This window comes from Bemisia tabaci, chromosome 9 (assembly GCF_918797505.1).
Source record: "Bemisia tabaci chromosome 9, PGI_BMITA_v3".
Taxonomy (NCBI): domain Eukaryota; kingdom Metazoa; phylum Arthropoda; class Insecta; order Hemiptera; family Aleyrodidae; genus Bemisia; species Bemisia tabaci.
In genome coordinates, this window is record NC_092801.1 from 19813784 (window position 1) to 19836862 (window position 23079).

The 23079-nt window shown below is 40.0% G+C and overlaps 1 protein-coding gene across 2 annotated transcripts in view; it reads right to left on the minus strand.

The window, feature by feature from the left end:
- The window catches only part of LOC109034813 (alkylglycerol monooxygenase), a 69175-nt gene that overhangs the window by 34830 nt on the left and 11266 nt on the right, over positions 1–23079 (minus strand). Inside the window, exons 1-2 of one of the 2 annotated variants that reach the window (XM_019048172.2) lie at positions 18612–18856; positions 1826–2275 (exon numbers count right to left, since the gene is read on the minus strand). In XM_019048172.2, the coding sequence (XP_018903717.2) occupies positions 1826–1990 (165 nt within the window). In that variant the 5' untranslated portion in view covers positions 1991–2275; positions 18612–18856. Of the gene's footprint in view, positions 1–1825; positions 2276–18611; positions 18857–23079 lie in introns of those variants that run through there. The other variant, XM_019048171.2, reaches the window with a different exon arrangement.

A 23079-nucleotide genomic window follows, 5' to 3' on the forward strand; every position in this document is an offset into this window, starting at 1 on the left:
AACATGTATAATTGGACTGCATTTTGCAATTTGGAACTATACATTCTGGTCCGGTTTAAAAACAACGTATGTGCCATTAGTTTCCCAATGCACATAAGTGTTTTTTCAGATGAGCCAGAATTTTCAGTGCAAATGTAAAAAAAAATTACAGTAAAAGATTAATTTATAGAAAAATTTATAGTGAAAATATATATGCAAAATGCAGTCCAATTGACCCGTAAAGAAAACCAAAGATGCACCCTCTTTCCGGCCAACAAACCTTTCCGCCTAACTAGCACTTTTAAACCATGACAAAATAAAACCAAAAAAAGTAAAACCCCACCGCCCTTTACATTTAAACGATTGAACAAAGAGGACCGAAATTTTAAGCTTAGCCTTATCTGAAAAAATGGGATTACATTTTGCAATAAGGAATTATACTATTTTTGGCTTATCATTGAAAGTGACTATCGGTATGAAGAAAATAATGTGAGATAGGAGGGAAATAACAGGAAGGAGATGTAGAAGAAGAAGCAGCAATAAGGAAAGAAACGGAAGAGGGGAATTAAGAAAAATATATGAATAGGAAGACAGAGAGAAATAGGAAGCCAAATAGGATGAAATAGAGACGAAAAAAGAAAAGAAAAATACGGGGGAAAAGATGATGAGGAGAAAGAATAAAAAAGAGAGAAAGAAGCAGACGGAAGAGGAAGGAAGAAAACGTGCAGCAGAAAAATCAGAGAGAGAGAGAAAAAAGAAAAAGAGGATAGACAAATGCGGAAAGGAAAAAAGATAAAAAAGGGGAAGAAAAGTAAAGAGAGAAAAAGAGGGGGAGAAAAATAAGAGGAATTAGAAGATAAAGATGAAAATGAAGAAAAAGGGGGAGCGGTATTTGTCTGCGTAGTGACAAAAATAGCATACAACGAGCCTAAAGTATTAGTCCTCAATTGCAAGCAGCGATCTAATTTTCCTTTATGGATGATAAAATCTGTAGAGCCCCCCCTTGGGAAACCCCAGGAGCCCTAAACTTTTGTCTCTTGGATGGCAAACTTTTTTTGCGGTCTATCGTTGGAAAAAATTGAAAATAATAAATTGATAAGGGAAAAGTAGCCTTGATACCTTTTGCATGTCTTGTTCTTCAACGAGGCCTTTCGACTCAACGGAATCGTCTTCAGGCAGGACCTTTATCACATGTAAAAATGGTCTAATAAACAATTTTTGCTTTACAGAGAGGCTTCGTAGGAGAACGAAATATGCAACAGGTATCAAGGCTACTTTTCTCATGTTGTTTTTTTATTTGAGGAGCTTGGAGGACGAGGAGCACAAGTGAATTCCTTCATATTTCGAAAAATGCGTGTTTGAAGTTTTGAAATTACATGGATCCTTAAGGTGGAAAGAAAGTTCAAACTGACTTTTTGATGCTTAAAAATTGGAATTTGGGAATGAATTTTCCACAGAATATGCATTAAGACTAGTTTCAATTGGACGGAGTTAAACAGAAAGGAACCAAGCCACATCGGGATCGAACCGAGAAAAAGTGGTTTAAAGTTTGGCTCCTGCATAAGACTCTGTGTAAAAGATAAACTTCAAGTTCAATTTCTGCAAAATTTGCTCCAACAAAAACTTTGAATTTTTGGCGATAGATAGTAGAGCAGTGGTTGAGTTCAAAACCACTCATAACTCAATTTTTTCTAATATGTGGGTTGGTTCTTTTCTGCTTAACTGAGTCCATTTGTAATCATTAATACCTCAATTTTTTAAAAAAAAAAACTGCACTTATGCTTCTTGTCCTCCAAGCCCCCCATTTTTACTCAACGATATCAGCATGAAGCTTTTGGATCCTTACCTGTCTGTAATACTGCGGAACCTCCTCGTGGTTCCTGAACGAGGTCTTGGCAGGATCGGCCACGTAGAACATCCACGACAGCCTCTCAGCGACAGAGTCGGCCGCGCGACCCATCTCGTCGCGCACCAGGAGCTCCAGCTCCCCGGTGTCGTTCGAGAACACCATTTTCACACACTAAAAAGACTAGAAATCACCGAAAAAAATCAGTTCCAGGCGCGAGTATCCGGGACTCGCATCGTACGGGAGCTACCTCCGAAGGCGCTCGATCAAGGACGAGATCATGCGATGAGCGTTGAGTGGTGAGTGTTGAGTGTTGATCGCGTGGGAGTGCGCGGGTGACTAGAGTTGACGGCGGCGAGTCGGGCTCGTATCAAATTTTCGGGACCAAACTGGGTCCGGTCAGTCTGCGGTCGTGGAATCTTGATATTCGAGGCTTGGTCCAAGCAACACCTGCAACAAAAGCGAAACGGGCCGGTGAGAAAAGGTGGATGGTTTCGGGTGGGTGGCGCCGGCGATTCCTGGAAGTGGAGAAATGTCGCGCCACACAGTGGGTCGAGTTAATAAGAGAGGTCGGACAAAATTTGGAAACTTTAAGCCCTGGATAGACGACCAAATTCCCGAACCAATTCCGATCAAAGTAGCATCAAAGTGTCGGGAGTCATCAGTCTTAAATTCATTAATTTGCTTCTTTTTAAAATGAAAACTTGGCAGAAATGTTTCCTGTGGCAGGAAATGATGAATGGTGGCACTCCGTTCTGATCTTACTTTGAACAAAAAAGTGCGGCCCGTCAAAATTTGATGGTTGATGGTGACCACCAGTCACCAGCATGTCTACTTTGATCGGAATTGGTTCGGAATTTGATCGTCTATCCAGGGCTTTAGGGGCTTATAACTCCGTTTATACAAGACTCTGAAGTTCTGAAAGTGGTTCCATAGGTTTCCGCGTTAAATTTCCTTCGAAAAGCACCCCTTAAAGATTAAAATGTGACGAAATATACACACAAAAAATTGCAGTTTTAGACAAAAATTTTATGTCTGCCCTCTCTAGTTGACTCGATCCACTGTGCGCCAGGGAGTGAAATTTGTGATCCGATCAGGGGCGTTGAACCGAGTATTTTGATGTCGGATTAGCTACACGGAGGGCAATTTCAAAACAAAAGTTTGGTTGATACGGAAAGTAAAACACAAACTTAACTCGAGCCTCCGGTTGACAATTTCAATAGGAGATGCCGGCTATAGTTTTCAGGAGTTAAAATAAAATATATAGTTAAAATAAAAAAATATAGTTAATATGGTTATATAGTTAATATAAATATACAGTTTAAATAAAAAACGAGTGGTGAGTACCAACGCCGCAATCGGAGGAATGCATTTCCCCAGTCTGTCCATTGTTTTCTGCGTTAAATTTACCTCAAACTGTACCGAAATTGACGCAAAATTTGTGTTAATATGTGTTTTACTTCATATATTAAAGACAAGTAACACAATAACACGAATATATCATGCAGTGAAGGGTGTAACCGCTGAAACTGCAAAAGCACATATCTCAATTATTGCGGTGAATTAAAATCTGCGATTGAACAGAAATCGATTTGAGAGAAGATCGACACATCGTCATGTTTTGCAATTTTACCAAGAAATGCAATTTTCGCATCCCTCGTAAACACATATATGTCTATTGGGAAACTAATGGTACATGTTTTTGAACTGGACCGGAAATCGTGGTTTCGAATTGCAAAACGAAGTCCAATGGGTCTTTAGTCTTTAGTCAACGACCTCGATCTCCTACACGTCCGTACATCTCTCTAAAATTCGTAACGTTCTCATTGTAAAACAAATTAGATCTTCATTTTTAAGCTTTTTTATGCTTGGTAATTTTTTGTTTTTTTAAAATACTTCAACTCCTTTAAGTAAAGGGGGGGGGGGGCACAACTAATTGTACAACCCTGGATGTTGAATGTCTGCCTCGAAAGCGGCCCCGATCAAATGTTGATTTAGAAAAATGCACATAATTATGGTTATTTTTAACACATGCTGACAGTTGATGATTGATCATTCGACGATCTCCACCGGAGACTTAAACGCGAGGGTAAGAAAGTAAGAGACATCGAAAGGCGCCGCGCCACTTCGCACAGACACGCGAAGAAGTAAAGGCACCAAGATTTTGAGATAAAAATCCAAAAACGCAAAAGGAAGAAAGGGAAGTGCAGATACGTGAAACCCAAACACCCGTTTTATGAAGCCCAAAGACAATGGCAGAGCTAGAATGAGCGCCAGCAGATATTCAATGTGGTGTGAGTGAAGGTATTATTTCGCTTGACTCTTCCCTCTCAGATTAAAATTTCATTCCCCTCAGTCGGGTGTCTATTTGTGCCAACTGGCTCCCCTTATTAAGGTGCTCTTCTGCACCCTCTCCCCCCCCCCCAAAAAAAAAAAAACTCCTATAGTTCCGCCCATGGTTACTGACAATGTCACAAAGAACGGAGGATTTGTTTAATACAATTTCTTGCTCTAACATGATTACTGCCGTGATGATCGAGAGGAAGAACGCCGTAAGAGCCTTCAGGAGTTGCCAAATTTCCTCAGAAAAATCACGAATTTTTGGGAGAGATTGGTGTCCATTTTCCTCCCCATTCGTCGGAGAATTTTGTTTATAATTTGATCTAAAGTTCCTGAAAATTGCCATGAAAAACACTCACGACTTTTCCCAATAATTGATCATTTTAAGGGAAAAGTTTGGCAACAAGCGAATGTTCATTCGGCGTTCTTCCTCAGCACGACAGACTAACAATAAATCCACTTCCTCAAAACTTCTGTGGGCCGATTATTGAAATTGATAGACAATGCTATAGACAAAGAAGACAGAAGGTGTATAGAGCGATCCTAATGGTTGATAGGTGGTTCTCATGGAATAAGGGGTAAATGATGGACTAACTATCGGGTCTCTCGTGGGTTGTCGTTCGTTAGTCTATTACCTGGTCCTTTGTCCTTTGCATCCACCCGCTTCCACCAATAGGATCCCTGCTCCATATCCTTTTTGTCTTCTTTGTCTATTGCTTTGTCTATCAATTTCAATAATCAGCCCGCAGCTCTGCACTTGCCTGTCTATGCACCAGTCGATGTGCTGCTTTGCTCAGTAGCAGAAATGGACTGATGACTGGTGACAATGGCGAGGCGTGAATGATCGATTATCGATATATCCCCATTTAAACCTATGGAAAAGAATCGATTATTAAGGTGTCCGTTGCGAACACCCTGTGTATCGATCCTTTTCCATAGGTTTAAATGGCAGATCAATCGATACATCGCAAAGCACGCCACACCACTGAATCGATTATGAAGGTGTCCGTTGCGAAAACCCTGTTTATCGATCCTTTTCCATAGGTTTAAATGACAGATCAATCGATATATCGCAAAGCACGCCACACCACCGATTGGTGACGTTGCACCGGTGCAACTTCGGAGTGTCCGATCTGCATGAATGCCACCGGCGCCGTGCGCAAAGAGGACGTATTTCTGCCGAACGGAACTACGTGCATTAAGACATGATCCTTGAGACCTATAAGAATGTATGCATAACAGGGCTCACATCTTAATACACGTAGTTCCGTTTGGCAGAGATACGTCGAAGTGTAATTCGACGACGCGTTACCGTGTCGAAACTGTAAATCAAGTTTCTTGCGCGACACGCAAAAAAGTGCCCGAAAGTTGATCCGCGGGTGGGAGTGACCGAGCTTTCACCACTGCCATGAAAATGGATAGCGTGACTTTATTTCTGCAATCGCATTGTAAAATGCGTATCACATATGGATTCAATCGAACATTACGGATCTATCTCTTTCGATGAACCCCGAGGAATAAAGTTCGGGGTTCTGGGACTACTTGCCCGTAGACTTATCACTCACGGCAAAATTCTCCCAGACCTTTTCACCCACACTGCCGTGCTAAGGAAGAACGCCGTATGAACATTCGAGAGTTGCCAAATTGCCCCGGATGAAACTCGTATTTTTGAAGAAAATTACATGTATTCTTTGACATTTTCAGGAATTTTAGATAAATTTGCGAACAAAATTGTCCGAAAAAATTGAGGAAAGATATTCACAATTTTCCTGGATAAATTATGTTTTTGTTGAAGAAAATATGGCAACGTCTGAAGGCTCATACGGCGTTCTTCCTTAGAACGGCAACACAACTCTTGGCCCACCGCATTTATATGCCCCTGCACTGTTTTACGATAATTTTTGCCAAGGAATTTTCACCTACATGTATTTTACCTTGGAAATCGTAGGGGAGGTCAGTTTGATGGCGCGCTGAAATTATTAGTTATTCAGACGTGTCTGCGAGAGCGGTGCTCAATTTTTCAATTTCTAAAAATCAATATCAATGTATTTTGAGGTGGAGAGAATCAAGTAAGAGTTAATGGACATTTCGCTGTGTGGTTATTGAAATCACACAGATAACAACAAATGTCACTCGTCCCTGGATATCACGCTGGCAAGATTCTTTATTTAACTATTTCAAATCCTCAACATTTGCATGGAATAATCTGGAATTGGCATGCTTTCCAGATGCACAAACCGGGAACTTTCATGAGAACCCATTGGCGGATAAATTTGACATCAAAGGTTTTTTTAACCGTCCTGTAGATGGATCCGTTTTACCACAGGTGCTTTTCACTGTTACACGATGATGCTAAACGAATCGAACGTTAATTATAAAAACGCCATAGGGAAAAGTTTACCTCTCCAATACCATAGACTCAGCTTTTCAATGTTCTAACGTAAGCACGCAGCAGTCCAGCTTTGCGACACAGCTTCAATATACAAAAATTATGCATAACCCAGCCCGAATACGACTAAATTTAAGCCGTTTTATGCTTAAAATAGATACGTCCTTTCTCCAAAGGCCGAATGTGCATAAATCTGTTCTATTTGCATATAAAAATAACACCACAAAAAAAAGCAATATTTATACTATTTCGTTTAATCTTAATTTACCTGCAGTTATGGTGAAATTTCCGTGATTTTCAAATTAACCTATTTAGATGTTAATCGAATTTTTTCTTGTATTACTCGGATTGGAATTTTCATTGTTTTTCCTTTTGCTGGGAGCGTACAACGATTTGTCTCGATTGAGGAGTTCAGTTTACGCCTATAGCCTTTCGCGTGACGAAATGGCATTGCAAGTGACAAGTTAGTCCTTTGATTGACAATTATAGGTATAACTGATATTGGATATTGAGGAAACTTATTCTTTGTCGGTTACTTAGCCTTGCGTGGTTGTGGCTATCAATCACTTGCTTTTTCACTGTTAAGCTCAGTTTATATTATAACGAAAAACTATAAAATAATTCATGTCTTCAATTTTTTTTAATTGGTACAAGTGACTATTTGAAGAAAACGGACTTCTGTCCACAAAAACTTAAAATCCAGAAGTTGACACCTAAGTTTCGAGGAACGCTCCATCTGAATTCGGCGCCCAAAAAACTCCCAAAATTTCCTAAAAATTTCTGAAATTATAGATGGAATGTTGGCTTTAGGAATTTCAAAACTCCAAAAATTTCCATTTTAATTTTGAAACTCTTGCCGAGAGCAGTATTTGTAAATATTTTGGCATAGATACACCCAAAATTGTCAAACCTAACCAGAGTCAAGGCAGTTTGAAGTTTAATTAGGAGTAAAAACACACATTTTTGGAAAAAAAAATGTTTTCAACTGTATAGTTTTCATGTTCACGGCATGAAATTCCGTCTTACAGTGAAGCTCAAGGAGCAAGATTGGTACCCAACCAACCGAAATACCAATCGTTATTCTTTACGCCACTATGCAGAGTTTTTCATCATCAAAATTTCAAAATCAATTATTTTTACTCCTCTCTTAAAACATTTATTCTGCTAAAAATTTCACTTTCGAGGACTGCTACGCTGTAAAAAAGTAAAGGGAATCTATTCGTGTATATTTGTTCACTTTTCGGGATAAAAAAATTCGCATCTGAAGAACAGCCTGGTCAACGAAAAGATACAGAAAAAATTAAAGTCGAAGAGCGTTTACTCGAAAAAATGCTGTAAAATTTTTCGTGCGTAGGCCGATCCCATTTCAATGAATTAGTGATTTCCAGATGACGCATGAAATCGATGTTTACAGGCCAATACCCCAACGCTAGCTCAAATGGCAAATCTAAGAAGGACAGGAAAGAAATAGGATTTCCATGGTATTTACGCCTTTTTCCTGAAGATCAATCGCATTGAATCCGATGCCTTGCAAACACGCACCGTGTTTGTTTACGAGAGTGACGTCCTAATTTTACTACTATCGGATGTCACCGATGATTTGCGATGCGGTGGTATATTTTCCGATGAGTTACGCCCATCAACGTTGGATTCTATCTCCGTTGCCACGTACAGCAGGGAAAGACTCAATAAATGAGGCATGCAGGATTGAAATGACTCGAAGTCACTTCTTGCAACTTTTAGAAAGCCGTAAAAAACGGTGACTTTTTCATGGCGCTGAAATGTTTTACCGAAAGTTTATATTACAGCTCTAGTCAGGCACGTAGCCAGGTTTTTTTTTCGGGGGGGGGGGGGGGGCTTGCGGGGTCTCTCTACTACCGGGGGGTCCGGGGGGCATGGAATACCCCTCAGTTGGGAGAGGGGTCCGGGGATCCTCTACCGGAAAATTTTAGAAATTTGTAATCTAATTAGACGCATTTGGAGGCTTCCGTGACGCAGATAGAGTTGCCGTGTTTTCAGTTTTGGAGTCCTCAAATAAAGTGGCAGCCCTGTCGATGTATTTGCTCCCTATCTTTGCATGGAGAGTTTTTTTTATGTAGAGGTGGACTCTCAGGATAGCGTGGGATATCCGCTCCATTTCAGCCTCAACTTGAGAGCTTTTTTTGAGCTTGGGAGTCGACTTCAGAGAAAACCAGCGGCACCATCGTGTTTCTCGCGAACTTTTACATAAGAATCAACGGTCAAATCGCGAATTCCTCACACATGCAACATCTCCATTTTCGTCCGTTCTTGGAACAAAATCGATTATTCTCAGTGTAAATCCGACAACGGTGCTTTATTTCATCCGCGCGCGCGAGGAGAAAATCGCATATTTTCGCGACGTCAATCAAGAACGGAGGGCACGTCCGACATCCGTCGCTGAAACCGTTGTTGTGTCTCCAGCAATTTGCGGAGAAAAATAGAGAAGAAAAATAACGGCTGGTAAACAGTAAACACAAACAACCGTAAATCAAAACGCAGAAGCGACATTTGCGCAGTTCCATCATTGAAACCGCCCCCTCACGTTAGGAGTTTCGTAAGTTTTGGTACTAAACTCCTAGTATCATTGCGCGTGATGTATCTCATTAAAATGTGTATCGCTGGCATTTTTCAGTGTATTTTCCGAAGATAATACTTTATGTTTTTAAGTTAAAAGTTGTGTGTAAAAATACAAAAAGTCCAAAAATTTCATGTACTTTATCAGAGTTATAGAATTTTGGAAATTCGTAAATAAAGAGCTGAAATTGAAGAGGAAGAGAGTAAGAGACTTTTGTAGAGAGAGAGAATAATGAGATTGAGAGAATAATGATAGGGGCTTAGAGGACAAGGCGCATAAGTGCAGTTTTTGAACAAACTGAGATACAACTGATTTCTCGTAAAACTGGTCTTAATGCATATTCCGTGAAAAATTCGCTCCCAAATTCCAAGTGTTAAGCACCAATAAGTCAGTTTGAACTCTCTTTCCGCCATGAGGATCCGTGTAATTTCGAAACTTCAAACACGTATTTCTTGAAATAGCAAGCACTGCACTCATACGCCTTTTCCTCCAAGCCACTCAAGTGGGAGAAAAATGTAGAGAATAAGAGGAAAGCGAGAGGCTTAACAAAATACCGGTGTAAAAGTAAAACATTCTGGATCCAGATTAAGCAAGTTGACACAATAAATTTTGAATCCCTTATCTATTGATATTTATCGATGTATTAAAGATCAATCAATTTATACGATATGATGATGTTAGATAGCGGATCAGTTTTTTGCTTAGCAAAGCCGACATAAGCGCGTCCGTGGTTCATGCGTCATTTCAAAAAAAAAAATTGGAAGACTAAACATATTTTTTTCGGGTGCTAGGTCATTTTTCCTAAATTTTTTTTCCTACATCAGGTTTTCCTAATACTTTTTTCCTATTCGTTTTTTGTCCCATTACAGTAAGCATCCTACGAGTGAGATGTCCCACTGGCTTTTTTCCTAAGGGTGTTTGTCCTAATAATCCAATAATAATTGAAACGTAAACATGAGTAGAGTAGAGGGAAATTTTTCAGAAAGAGTAAAGTTTCCTTAGCGAGCCGAATATAAGCGCGTCAACAGGAGACATCACAAGCTGAGCCTTCTATACCCTCATTATAAGGAGGAGGATGAAGCTCCACTACTTACGGGCATGCGGCCACAAATTTAACTTGTGAGGTACCTATGTTGTTTTTTTACTTTCTCGATCCCCTAGTTTTAAAATTGAATTTAGGACAAATGCCCCTAGGAAAGAAGCCAGTAGGACATCTCACTCGTAGGACTAACTGTGATGGGACAAAAAACGAGTAGGAAAAAAGTATTAGGAAAAATTGCATTAGGAAAAATGACTTGCCACCTTTTTTTCGTATTTTCCTCGCATGCAACATTTCCTAGCATATCCTTTCGGTGTGTGTAATCTCCTGTTTAAACGAATTTTTTCCGAATTTTTCGTAAATTTTCCGTCTGTTCTACCAAACATGTATGCATGCGAAATGAAACCAACCCTGCTCATATGGAAGGCTGAAAAACTTCACGACACCTTTTGTTTTTAGTTTGATCTGGGGACTACATTTCTCTATCCAACGAACCTTCAATAAAAAGGGCTATGAATCATACATCATTGGTGACATTTCAAAAATATGTATCGTGACTGCGATATTCCCATCATTAAATGCACATCACACTGAAAGAAAAATCAAGTTGGTTTAACATTCTGCATGTGAAAAAAGTGTGCGAGAACTTACAAAATGCTGAATTAACTGCTCCAGCAGTTACTTTAGCAATGTCAAGATGTAAATCTAACTGCCGTAGCGGGTAATTTAGCATTTTTTGAGTTCTCACACACTTTTTTTACATCAAGAATGTTGAATCAACTTCACTTTTTTTTCGGTGCAGTTTAATGTTTCAAAAAACTAGAAAAGCCAACGATACTGTCTATAATTTTAACACATATTTTTTGTCTGGGGAGGAATCGTCTTAATGAGCAAGTTTCAATTATTTTTTGTGTGAGGAGGGACATTATTTTGCACAACTTGCGACGCGAGATACGAGTTTTTCCCGGGTAAAATTTACATTGCCTCACAAATTTTTACTGAATTTTCGATTCAGATTTCAATAAGATTGAAATATCTTTAACACTGGTTTGTCACACCGCTAGCTTTACGTGTCGATGTATTTAACATGAAAACTAACAGGAAAATCAAAGCTCCATGTACAGAATTGTTTAATTTTTTCTTATTCGGTGGTGGAATTTCATAATGAAGGAAACAGTCATAGTATAGTCCTAGCAATATTGCATTCGGCAAGCTTACGTGCACTCAAAAGACCTGATTTGATCAACTATGTTGACCAAATCATGTGATTCCACCTGAGCAAACTGCATTACACAAGCGAGCAAACTTCTCGTGTAATAATACCCGTAGAGTACCCAAATGTATCATAACTTCGTCTTATTGGATAACCATCGTTTTATCCGACGAGGAGAAAAATTAATTCATTTAGATTAAAAACGACCCAACCACGAAAATTTCGAAAATTCTTTTTACTGTAGAAAAAAATAGTTACTAGGGTAAATCATCTTGACTTTTATGAATTAATTTATTGATTCATTGATTTTTTAATTTTTTCTAAAAACAAAGTTTATACAAAAGTTTATTTTTTACATTTATTTTCCCTTTTTCCTACCTAATATTTAAAATCAACCTTTTAATAAATAAATGCACCATATCATATTACAGGGTTATCTCAAGTGTCCTAATGCTTTGAAACCCACGCCAGGCTATTTCAAGTGTTTTCCTTTTCATTCCTCTTTGAGCCGATTTCTTGCATAAGGGCGTAAATTCACCGTGAAGTCTCAGAATACTGCCGTGCTAAGGAAGAAGGCCGTATGAACATTCGAGAGTTGCCAAATTTCCTTCAGTAAAATGTTTGTTTTTGAGGAAAGATATGAATATTTTTCCTTGAAATTTTCTGGAACTGTAGGTGAATTTGCAAACAAAATTATCTGAAAAATTGGAAGGAAAATATTCATAAGTTTAGCAGGAAATCAGTGTTTTATCAAAGGAAATTTGGTAACGCCTGAAAGCTCATATGGCGTTCTTCGTTAGCACGGTAGAATGGTCCAGGATTTTTTAGTATTTTTGAGGACAACTGGACTTTTCAGATGTTATTAAGACCTTAAAAATCCATTTTTCTGAGTGTTCTTACACCAAGCTAGATGCATTTACCATATGCCTAAGCAATAGTGCGCAAACCAACAAAAAATCAATTTCCGATTTTTCGGCGCCTGAGTTTTTTTTAGACTAACCGATTCAACCTCACTTAAAAAAAGTTTTTTCTCGGAGCAAAGAGAAAGAAAGACTAAAAAAACTTGGACCTTTCTAGTTACCGTTACGTAACTTGTTGTTTTGATGAAGACTCCTTCTTCCGCTGTATCAAGAACGTGCCAAATTTCCATCCGGACCCTTATCGCTTAAGTTCTTGCCCCCAACGGTGGAGGAAAACAAGTTTAAAGTTCGGTGGTTATATAAGCCACCTTGCCACTGACGTCCACTTTACATAATTTTTATGGGTTAGGCACATTCGTATATTCCTCTCATTACCCGCCCGTATCGATAGCCTGTAATTATGTCGTGCTTTGCTGCTCATTCGAACTTCGTTATGCAAAACGGGCTATCTCCAAAGAGACTTTAGAAAAAAACGTACAGCTGTCGCGAGGCTTCACCGATCGATTATCGATATTTCTCCATTTGAAGCCATGGTAAATAATCGATTATTGAGGTGTTGGTTGCGATCGCCCTGCCCTGTTTATCGATCCTTTTTCACAGGTTTAAATGGCAGATCAATCGATGTATCGCAGAGGATGCCACGCCACGGACGAATAGTTAGAGCCGTCGCGAGAATGATTTGTTGCCCATGCGAACAGGGAATTCAGCGTTTCTCCTTCCTTCTTCTTTTCATCTTTGAAGGTGTAATTTGAACGATTTTTCGGCGAAAACAGCTCAAATTTACTCCTCAAACGACTGATTTTTACAAAAAATTCCCGAGGAGCTCATGGATCCATCTAGGTGGAGTGTTTTTTGGGGACTTCTAGACTCCCCTGTAATGAGTTGCCCCTTTACCCTCTCCCCCTCACAAAAAAAAAATTTTTTAGTTCCATTCATGAAAGAGAGCACAAAATACAAGAGCATTTCTGAAACGTTAAATAAATAAAAGAAACGTGAGTAGTTTTAGCGCCAACGCGATGCTATACATGGTGTGCCCCTTGCGTGTAGTGTATACTTACAAGGGTACGCATACTTGCTAATGTTATTTTTTTCTTACTTTAAAATATACCTTCCCAGCTCAGCTCCGTCGAGAAGAGCGGCAAGGGATAAAAATCAATTTTCACAACTGACAATGGGCTTTAAAACGCGAGATTTACCGACCGAAAGTATAATGTTTCATTATTTTCTTCCCCATCTCTCCGTCCTGACGCTGTCTTCGACTTTATTTTTTCTGTCCTCTCTTTTGCTTCCATCATCGATTGTTTTATCGTAAAATGCTGCTTAATACACTATTTTTAGACTTCTCGACTTTTCTGTGGGCTGCTGGCTCTCACATTCAATTTCCTCCATTTGTTTCATCATCCTCAACGGTGTCGTTGTGGGGGGGGGGGGGGGGGGGGCTCAAAAAGGACACACTCGTTTGATGCGCAAAAATACCCAGTACTTCTGTATTTAATTTTAGTACCTTTTTTCTTGTCCTTTTCCGTTCTCTTTTTAATTATGTTCTGTTTTATTTTTGTGAACGCCTTCCTTGTCCTAATGTTACACTTTACTTCTCGACGGAAATTATGTGCGAGGAAAACATTTCACAAAAAGAAACACAGAATCAGGTAGAACATTTTCAGTAAACTGAAAATGATTTGACGCGTGTTATTCGGTTTCCAAAAAGAGCCACGCACCGTGTTTGAAACTCACCTTGGAGTTTCAGGATCCGTGTGGCGCATCAAGCTCGGTTTTAGGGGCCATTGAAAATTTTTTAGGGGCCAAATTGACTTTTTGCCTATATATATCACGGCCTTAGTGCCTTTTGCCTTTAGTGCATGACAAGTTAGACGCAAAATATTTTACTTTCAGAACTAGTAGCTGTTACTAGGGGGAAATTTCAAAAAATCACTAAACGCACTGAAAAAAAATATGGTAACATCTACCATACGTCTACTTGATTCTTTACACAGTGATACTATTTAGTGAAAATGACATGATTTATGGTTGTATTCACCAGAACTTTGGCGATACATACCACAATATGGTAAATGCCACCTTGGAGTCTGGTGTTTATCGCCCAACCCGTATCACTGTGTCAGAGTATGGTAAAATCTACCATATTATTTTTTAAGTGCGGAAAAACTAGGTTTTTTTTTTTTGGGGGGGGGGGGGGGGGGTTAGGGGCCACGGGCCACGATGGCGCAGAGCCTTCATTTTTTAGGCACCATGACCGATTTCTTAGGCGCATTCGGTGCGTTGGCGCCTGTGAGTTTCGGACACTGGCCACGTAGCATATCAAGAACGTCTTTAAGCCGCATAAATTTGGTCCAGCTTTGAAGCACTTCCCGGAACGAACCATCTGATTGGCAGTTGATGCGGCCCTTCACCCCCCCCCCTTCACCCTTTACCCCCTGTGCGGATTACGCACAGACATAATAAACCATAACGCATAATACTTTGTATAACGCATTACGCACCCCAAACGCAGGGTTACGCAATGGCGTTACCGCGAACCCTCCACGGCCCGATGAAGGGTAGCGGTGATGATATAACCAGGCCGGCCGGATCGGGAATGCTCCCGATGGAATGCGAGCACCGTTGCCGTTATGCGCGGAAAATCCCGGATTTTCCCGCACGTTCCCGAAAGGAAAATCCAGGTCGCGGCAACGTCTATCGGAAGCGTTCGTTGCATAAACGGAGCGCGTTCCAGTTTCTCACGTTACTCTACACACCGCCGGCCGGCGCAAGTGCGTCCGAGCGTGCCACTCGCGCAGCGCTGCCGAGCTCTCTCGGTAATCCTACAATTTTCCGTTTGAAATACGCGGTTTTCGAGCGAGGAACGGCAACGTCTTAATGGAAAACAAGCTCCGCGGTGATCGAACCCGCTAAGCTGTTTATTTTCCGCGGATTTTCAATCGCATAAATTGCAGGCGCGCGTGACTTGAACGTAACCTCCTCGCCGCCCAGCGGGCCGATTATTGAAATTGATAGACAAAGCGATAAACAAAGAAGACATAGGGAGTATGGAGCTTTCCTATTGGTTGAAATGAGTGGTTCCTCAGACTAAGCGAGAGTGATGGACAACTATCGGTCCCTTGGGTTGCCGTAACTTATCTATTCCTACTTCTTTGTCCAATGCAACCACCCGCTTCCACCAATAGGATCCTTCCATATCTCTTTTGTCTTCTTTGTCTATAACTTCGTCTATCAATTTCAATAATTGGCCCGCATATCCCACTCTATCGATAGATATATCAAGAGCTTTGTCTACAGCTATGTCTACGGCCCTACCTTTGTCTGAGGCTATCCTGTCATAGCTAAGGCTATATCCATGTTTTTAGATTTGTCTACATTTATATCCCAGTCATATCCGCAGCTGTGCCTATATCCATGTCTATTGCTTTGGCTATAGTCATGTCCACAGCCGTATGACCGTGACTAGGGGCCTTTCAAGTATTACGTAAGCCATTTAAGAGGAAGGTGGGTCTGGGCTTGTCTTACCGGAGTTTGTCATGAGAAGGTAGAAAGGCGGGTAAGGCCAGTCTTACGTAAGCCTCATTTTTTCGGATTTAAAACGACAGAGTGCTTTCAACTCTTCATTTATACCTCGACGACATCTTTCAGACATAATAGTTGCTCTACAAATCAATGCTCTCATCGCGATAGCAAAATTGAGGCACAAACGACATTTACATCCTATGCTTGTATGCAACTATTTTCGTGTCTTGGAGATATCTTTGTAGTGTAAACGAAGAATTGAAAGCGCTCTGCCATATTGGACCCGCGCAGTGAAGCCCGCCGCCACTAACGAAGCGGCGAGTGCCTGGACAGTTAAAACGCCTTCATTTCCGTGCGTATGCAACACGGACATCCATGAAGCCCGAATAGTTGCATCCAGCAGTTAGATTGAGTGTCCATCGCATTCGACACTATCTTGGGGCGCTTTGTCTGTTTCAGTGGCGTGGCGTACTTTGCGATAAATCGATTGATCTGCCATGGAAACCAATAGAAAAGGATCGATAAACAGGGCGTTCGCAACTAACACCTGAATCTCTAACTGGAAAAAATCCACCAAGTAAAAGATGTTTTTAGTCCCTTTCTAGGAGCATGGAAATTTTATCAATATGAGGCTGAAACAGAATCTCACGATTAGATTATAGTCTTTGGTGATGATTTTTGCTTGAGACAAAGGTAATTGCGATTTTTTAGCGTTGCAAATTTACTTTTTGAGCAAAAAAATTATGTTCAATTCATATGCAATAAATAATGCTTTGCATGTCTACATCGTTGAATCAAACCATGACTTGAGTTTAAAAATTTTAGGATTCTCTCATTGCTAGCTTTTACTTTGGTCACATGCCAAGAAAATCCCTGGATTCTAGAAAAAGAGAGAACCATTCTCTGGGAGACTCAATCCCTACGGTCGAAGTGGTAAAGATACTTGGCAACATCCATTTTGTTCCGCAATATTATTTCGCCTCCTGCTTCTACGCTTTCGCTTCCCAGTATCTCACGCAACAATTATTAACAGACAAATCGAACGAGTGCATTTCATTCAGTCAAAATTTACGCTATTATACATTTCATTCATGCACAGTGCTCTTGAGTTTTTTGCGACCACCCCCTCGTAAAATTAGTATTCGAACTACTAGAAAAAAATTGAAAGGTGGAAAAAAAAGATCAGACATCTGGGGTCAAAAGTCTGGCTGACCTTTCAGTAGTCTACCTTCTCTCTCAAGCTACGGAAAAACCATGTAAGCGAATAGCATTACAATTTGAGTCATGTGTTTTTTTTTCTAAACAGGGCAGTTTTTTATGTCTGTTTGCGAGTGCTCTTATCACAAACGCTATAAATTGCGCGTGATAAAATAAATAGGTGCAAAAACAGGAAGCAGGAAAGACTATTATGTAAGGCGGCATTTTAATCTTTTTATTTTTCTCTCCGGCAAAGGGGCGGGTTAAATAAATTAACTCAATGCAACTAGAATAAAGACGTTATTAGACTCCGTTGCTTGCAGGCCATGAATAGTCAATTATTTATGCACAGTCAACATGCGATAAGTTATAAGGCCAATTTTTGGTGGGTTGTAAAGAGGTGATCTTTATGGATCATGGAGCCCCAACAGGAGCGATTTGAGCAAGTTGGTAACACTGCTAAAAATACATTAAATCTATCAAAAATATTGATTCTAGGTGAATCAGGCTGCTTCACCTAGAGTATCGATTGTTTAACATACATTTAAATGGAGAAAAATTAGCGTTACCAACTTGTAAGAATCGCTCAAGATCAATACAAGATCGTCAAAGAGCATAAATCTCAGCTGAAGCGTTCTATAATATCCGCGGATCTTTATTTAAAAAAAAATGATGAAAAATAAAAGATAAATAAAAAAATAAAAAAAATTAGACATTCACAATCGCAAAATCTACAGAATATGCTTCAGATAAGGATGAAAGAAACATCTGTAAAAATTTCAAGGCCTAATGCTCTCTCGTATTTTTGTAATAACAAAAACCAAAACTGAAAAATAAGCGAATTGCAAGGTGTGTATTTTCGGACTTTTACACAAACGCGACTTGAATCGCTTCCTTAACTACCGCACAGTGGATCGTATAGAGAGGTCGGACATGAAATTGCGACATAAAATGGGAATTTTGATGTTTCGTCACAATTTAAATATTACTGGGTGCGTATGGAACGAAATTTCACGAGGAAACCGATGGAGCCACATCCGGAACCATAAAGTTTTATACTTCAGAAAAAAAAATTGGTAGAATTTACCATTCCTGCACGCTGTATTTCACACAGCGTCAATTCAGAGTCAATTCTGCCAGAAGAAAGGTAAACATTACTTTATACTGGTACAGGTAACCGTTCCTCTTGCAGAATCGACTTTGAATTCACGCTGGGTGAAATGCAGCGTGAAGGAATAGTAAATTCTGCCAATCCTATTTTTTTTCAGTGTATAAACGGAGTTGCAAGCGTTTAAAGTTTCCAAATTTTGTCCGACCTCTCCTATCGACTCGGTCCACTGGGCGACGCAAGCATGCAACACCAGAAAATCAACAAGGGACCAGTGGCGTGCCGTGAATTGCGATACATCGATCGTTATGGCATTTAAAACTACGGAAAAGGATCGATAAACAGGGTGTTTGCAGCGAACACCTTAATAATCGATTCTTTACCATAGGTTTAAATGGCATAACAATCGATTTATCGCAATTCACGCCACGCCACTGCAAGGGACATGAGGCGCGCACTTACTAAAATAAAGCTGACTGACTCCTGTCCGTCGGGTGCTCTGATAGAGAGATCGGAAATTCGTGTGGAACGAGAACGGTTCAGCAAGCATTTTCTCAGCTGCCCGGCGACGCGGAACGAAACGGCCCCTTCAAAACGGAAGGCTACCACCCGCGATACCACTTTTTTATACGAATATCACTCCAAAAACGCGTACTATTTTTAGCTCATGTGCATCTCACACGATCTATGACGGCGACGGGAAATGCAAGAGAGATGAAGGAAACCTGGAAATGTCTCACCTCCTCAGTTATGTGAAACGAAACAGTCACTTTAAAACGAAAGGATACCGCCCGCAACACCAATTCTCTTACACAATTCAAGCTCCTATCATCTAGTGAACTTGATATATTGCCGAGTTCATTTTACGAGATTTGCATGAGTGGGATATCACTCCTGTTGAACAAAACAGCACCGATTTGCACGAGATAACCGGGCAAGCATTTTCACTGCTGCCTGTTGACACGAAATTAAAAAAAAAAAAAACCTTCAAAACTGAAGGATACTGCCGACGGTAGAACTTTTTTTACACATTATCATATACAACAATCATCTAGTAAACACGAGATATCAATCGAAACTCACGGATTTCACACGATATTTACGAATTATGATATCACTTATTTCACACGAGATGTCACTGATTTCGCACGAGATGCACGATTTAACGACTCGATTTAACGACTGAGGACATTCGCGCCAATCGCGCTTTTAAAAAGCAAGCGATTCGCCTCTACTCACGTTCCGCCTGGCCACTGGCTCATTAAATAGTTTTTTCCGCCCATTATTTCGTCAACGGTGTTTGTTTTCGTTCCTCCGGTCGCGTCGGCGTGGTGATTATGATGAATGGGAGAAAAAACTAAGCGCCGATCCGTTTGCCGGATTTTCCAATAAACGCGTAGGAGTCGAGCAAAAAAATTGGGGTTTTCTGTGCAGTTTGGCAAACTGGTTTTAAGCGTTATTGCCGGTTTGCTTAGTGTATTGTGGAAAATTTTATCGGTTGTCGTCATAGAAACAACAGTTTAGTGGCATAGCCTCAATTTCTCATTGCCCCGTGGAAAGTGGATTGCATTTTGCAAAAAGGATCCATGAACATTCTAATGCTGCTTGTACAACTGGACCACATTTTGCAAGAAAGAACTACTATCTTTGGCTCTTTCATAAAAGCACATATCTGCATAGGGAAACCAATGGCATTCATGCTGTTTCTAAAGTGGGCCAGAAATAGTGGTTCCTTATTGCAAGATGTAATCCAACTCACACTCTCTGCAAAAAAATTACTGGAATCGTGAAAACAATTGAATTTACAAAGGTGATTTTTGTCTTTAATTCATAGTTCATTGCAGTGGCGAGGCGTGAGCGATCGATTACCGATATTTCCCACGTGAAGCTATGGTAAAGAATCGATTATTAAGGTGTTCGCTGCGAACAGCCTACAAATCAATCCTTTTCTATAGGTTTAAATGACAGATCAATCGATGTATCGCAAAGCACGCCACGCCACTGGTTCATTGGCAGTTATGAGATAAAGTTTAGATGATCTGTTCATATTTGCAAGGTGAAAAAGTCACACAAGCTTGGCGACATTGGAATGCTCTTGCTCTTGGTTCCTTATTACAAAATACAATCCGAATAGGTGGCGTTTTTTGAATAAAAATTGGAAATAACATGCGTGGCATTATACTCTCGGGACCATCATATCTACCAGTGGCGTGGCGTGAATGATCGATTATCGATATCTCGCCATTTGAAACTATGGTCAAGAATTGATTACTAAGGTGTTCGCTGCGAACACCCTGATAATCGATATTTTTTCATAGGTTTGAGTGGCGTATCAATCGATATATCGCAAAGCACGCCACGCCACTGATATCTGCGATTAAATGGACCGCGTTACGCAGAAAAGAACCAAGCCACATCAGCTATTGCCAAAGTAAATTGCTCAGTTCAACTTTTTACATGAAAACGGTTGTGTGGATTTTCGTGAAATTCCAGTGAATTTTCTGTACAGTGCGCAAAACATTCCTTAAACTTTTCAACGGAATCTGCACAAACATTCTCTTGTAAAAAATTAAATTGCCCAGTCAAGTTTGGCAATAGCTGATGTGGTTTGGTTCCTTTCTGCTAAACGCGGTTCAAATATTGAGTCAGAGATACTAAGACCTCAATGACATAATGTAGTCCGGTTCAGAGGAGGCACGATGGGTGTATGGATTACGAGGGTTAGAGTTTCCCTGCTATGCCTCCAATTTTTTAGGTAGGCAAGATAGCATCCTCTGCTCAGCAATGGATATTTATTTCAGGCTTCGTGACCTATTTATCTGCAAATCTTATTTCTTAATAACTTTTGTTCGGCTCCAATTGAAGGGTCTGATGATGGTTCTGTCCTGCTTCACTATTTTGGTCTCTGTGATTGAGAGATTACCATATGTGAAAGAGTACACAAATCATAATGTATGCCCGAATTTCATAAGAGTAGTAGGTACTTCCTTACATGCGATGCACTCACGATTAGTAGCTAGTAGTATCAGTAGATAGTAGATTATTGGAATTTGGCAATAGAAAGCCTCGCACGTTTAACTAAAACGTGCATTTGTGCTAAATTTGGCCGGCTAAGCTGCATAGAACACGGTAAAATTATTGAAAATAAATCGGGCTGCAAGCCAAACATAAATTAAACAAGCGATAGTTCAAACTACATAGAGATGAGAAATAATAAAAAACTTACAAGACACAACACCAATGTTTCGACGCCAACAAACTGTGGTGTCTTCTTCAGTGCAACAAGTTTGCTAAAAGTTTTGTAGCTTTTTTATATTTTTTTAAATTTTTTTTTTGTAAAATGTTTCCACTTGATGCACTGAAGAAGGCCGCAGTTTGTTGGCGGTCGAAAAGTTTGTTTTGTTTCTTGTAAGTTTTTTATCATTTCTCATCTCTATGTAGTTTGAAATATTGCTTGTTTAATTTATGTTTGGCTTGTAGCCAGATTTTTTTTTCAATCATTTTACCATGTTCTATGCAGCTTAGTCGGCCAAATTTGGCACAAATGTACGAGGATCCCAAACGGACCAAGCAGGAAAGCTCTTACTCCTATGCAGCACTTTTCAACGGAATGATCGAGATATTTTGAAATTATGTTGCGATTTTTTGCGTTATTTTGGCGATAAAGTCGCTGGGATCATAGCCTAGGATCAGCAATCATCCTCAATCTTGTCGCAATTTTATCTCTACAAAATCGCATTCGGTAAAATCGAAATTTTATCTCCATTTACCACACTTATTTATCCGATAATATTGGAATAAATTGACGTCGATAAAATCGCAACTTATCGCAATGCCTGCGACTTGGGTACGTTAGTATTAGAGATGCGCTTAGCTGTTTGTCTTGACGTCTTTACTTTGTTTATTTTATTTGCCTACTTTTTTGTATCAATTTATTTCACTAATTTTAAATTGCGAAAGAGGGCATCGGTAAACTTGTCAACGCGCGATGTCTCTGTGACACAAAACGTGAGACATTCCTCGTGTGCTCCCATTCCCCGTTCATTGAGTTAATTACTGTTACGCGGACATCGGAGCATCTCCTCTCGAACACACTGCGGCGACCGAGAATCCGTCAATCATGGAATAAATCTTTGCGCTGCTGCACTTATTCAGCGTCCTCTGCCCCATCATAGCGACAGGTTGCCGCTTGGCTCGCCATCGCTTGAGGAACCCGTCACGATAGGTGCAGAGATCGGTTCAACTATAGAGTATCTATTTAGGGAGTGCACGGACATGTCGGTAATTTTGAGGTTAAGTCACGGAGATTTTAGGGTCAAAAAAGCACACTGGGAAAAAAACACATTGGATCTAGAGTCTGGACTCTTGAAAACATTGACAAGAAAAAATACTCTTGATTCGATCGGATTTTTGCTTGAATCAAAACAAAATCCGCTTAAATTAAGAGGCTTGGTTCTTGATTTGAGCTAGATTCTGATCGAATCAAAAGTACTTTTTCTTGTCGATGTTTTTAAGAGTCTGGACTCTAGATCCAATGTGTCTTTTTTTTCCCAGTGTGTGAATTCAAATTATCCAGAGTGATTTATTATTACAATTGTTGCGGCCCTTCGTTGGTAAAGCACATATTTTACTTAGTTTTTGCATACATTTACTCACACTGAAAAAAAACTCCGGGAAAGGAAGCCGTACTTACGGGTTATTTAGACATGCCGTCCCTGTTCCGGTCTCAGAGCCCGGAAGTTCCAGGCCTAGCACCCGGAGCAATCGAAGCTACCGCTCCAGCACCCGTAACTTTCGGACTCTGAGCCTGAAATGGAAGGTACGTCTATATAGCCCATAACTATTCATTTCAATACAATTTTCCGGGAGAACGCTTACTTATGAACATTCTTGGCCAACTTAGTTTAAGATTGGAATCAGAAGATTAGCA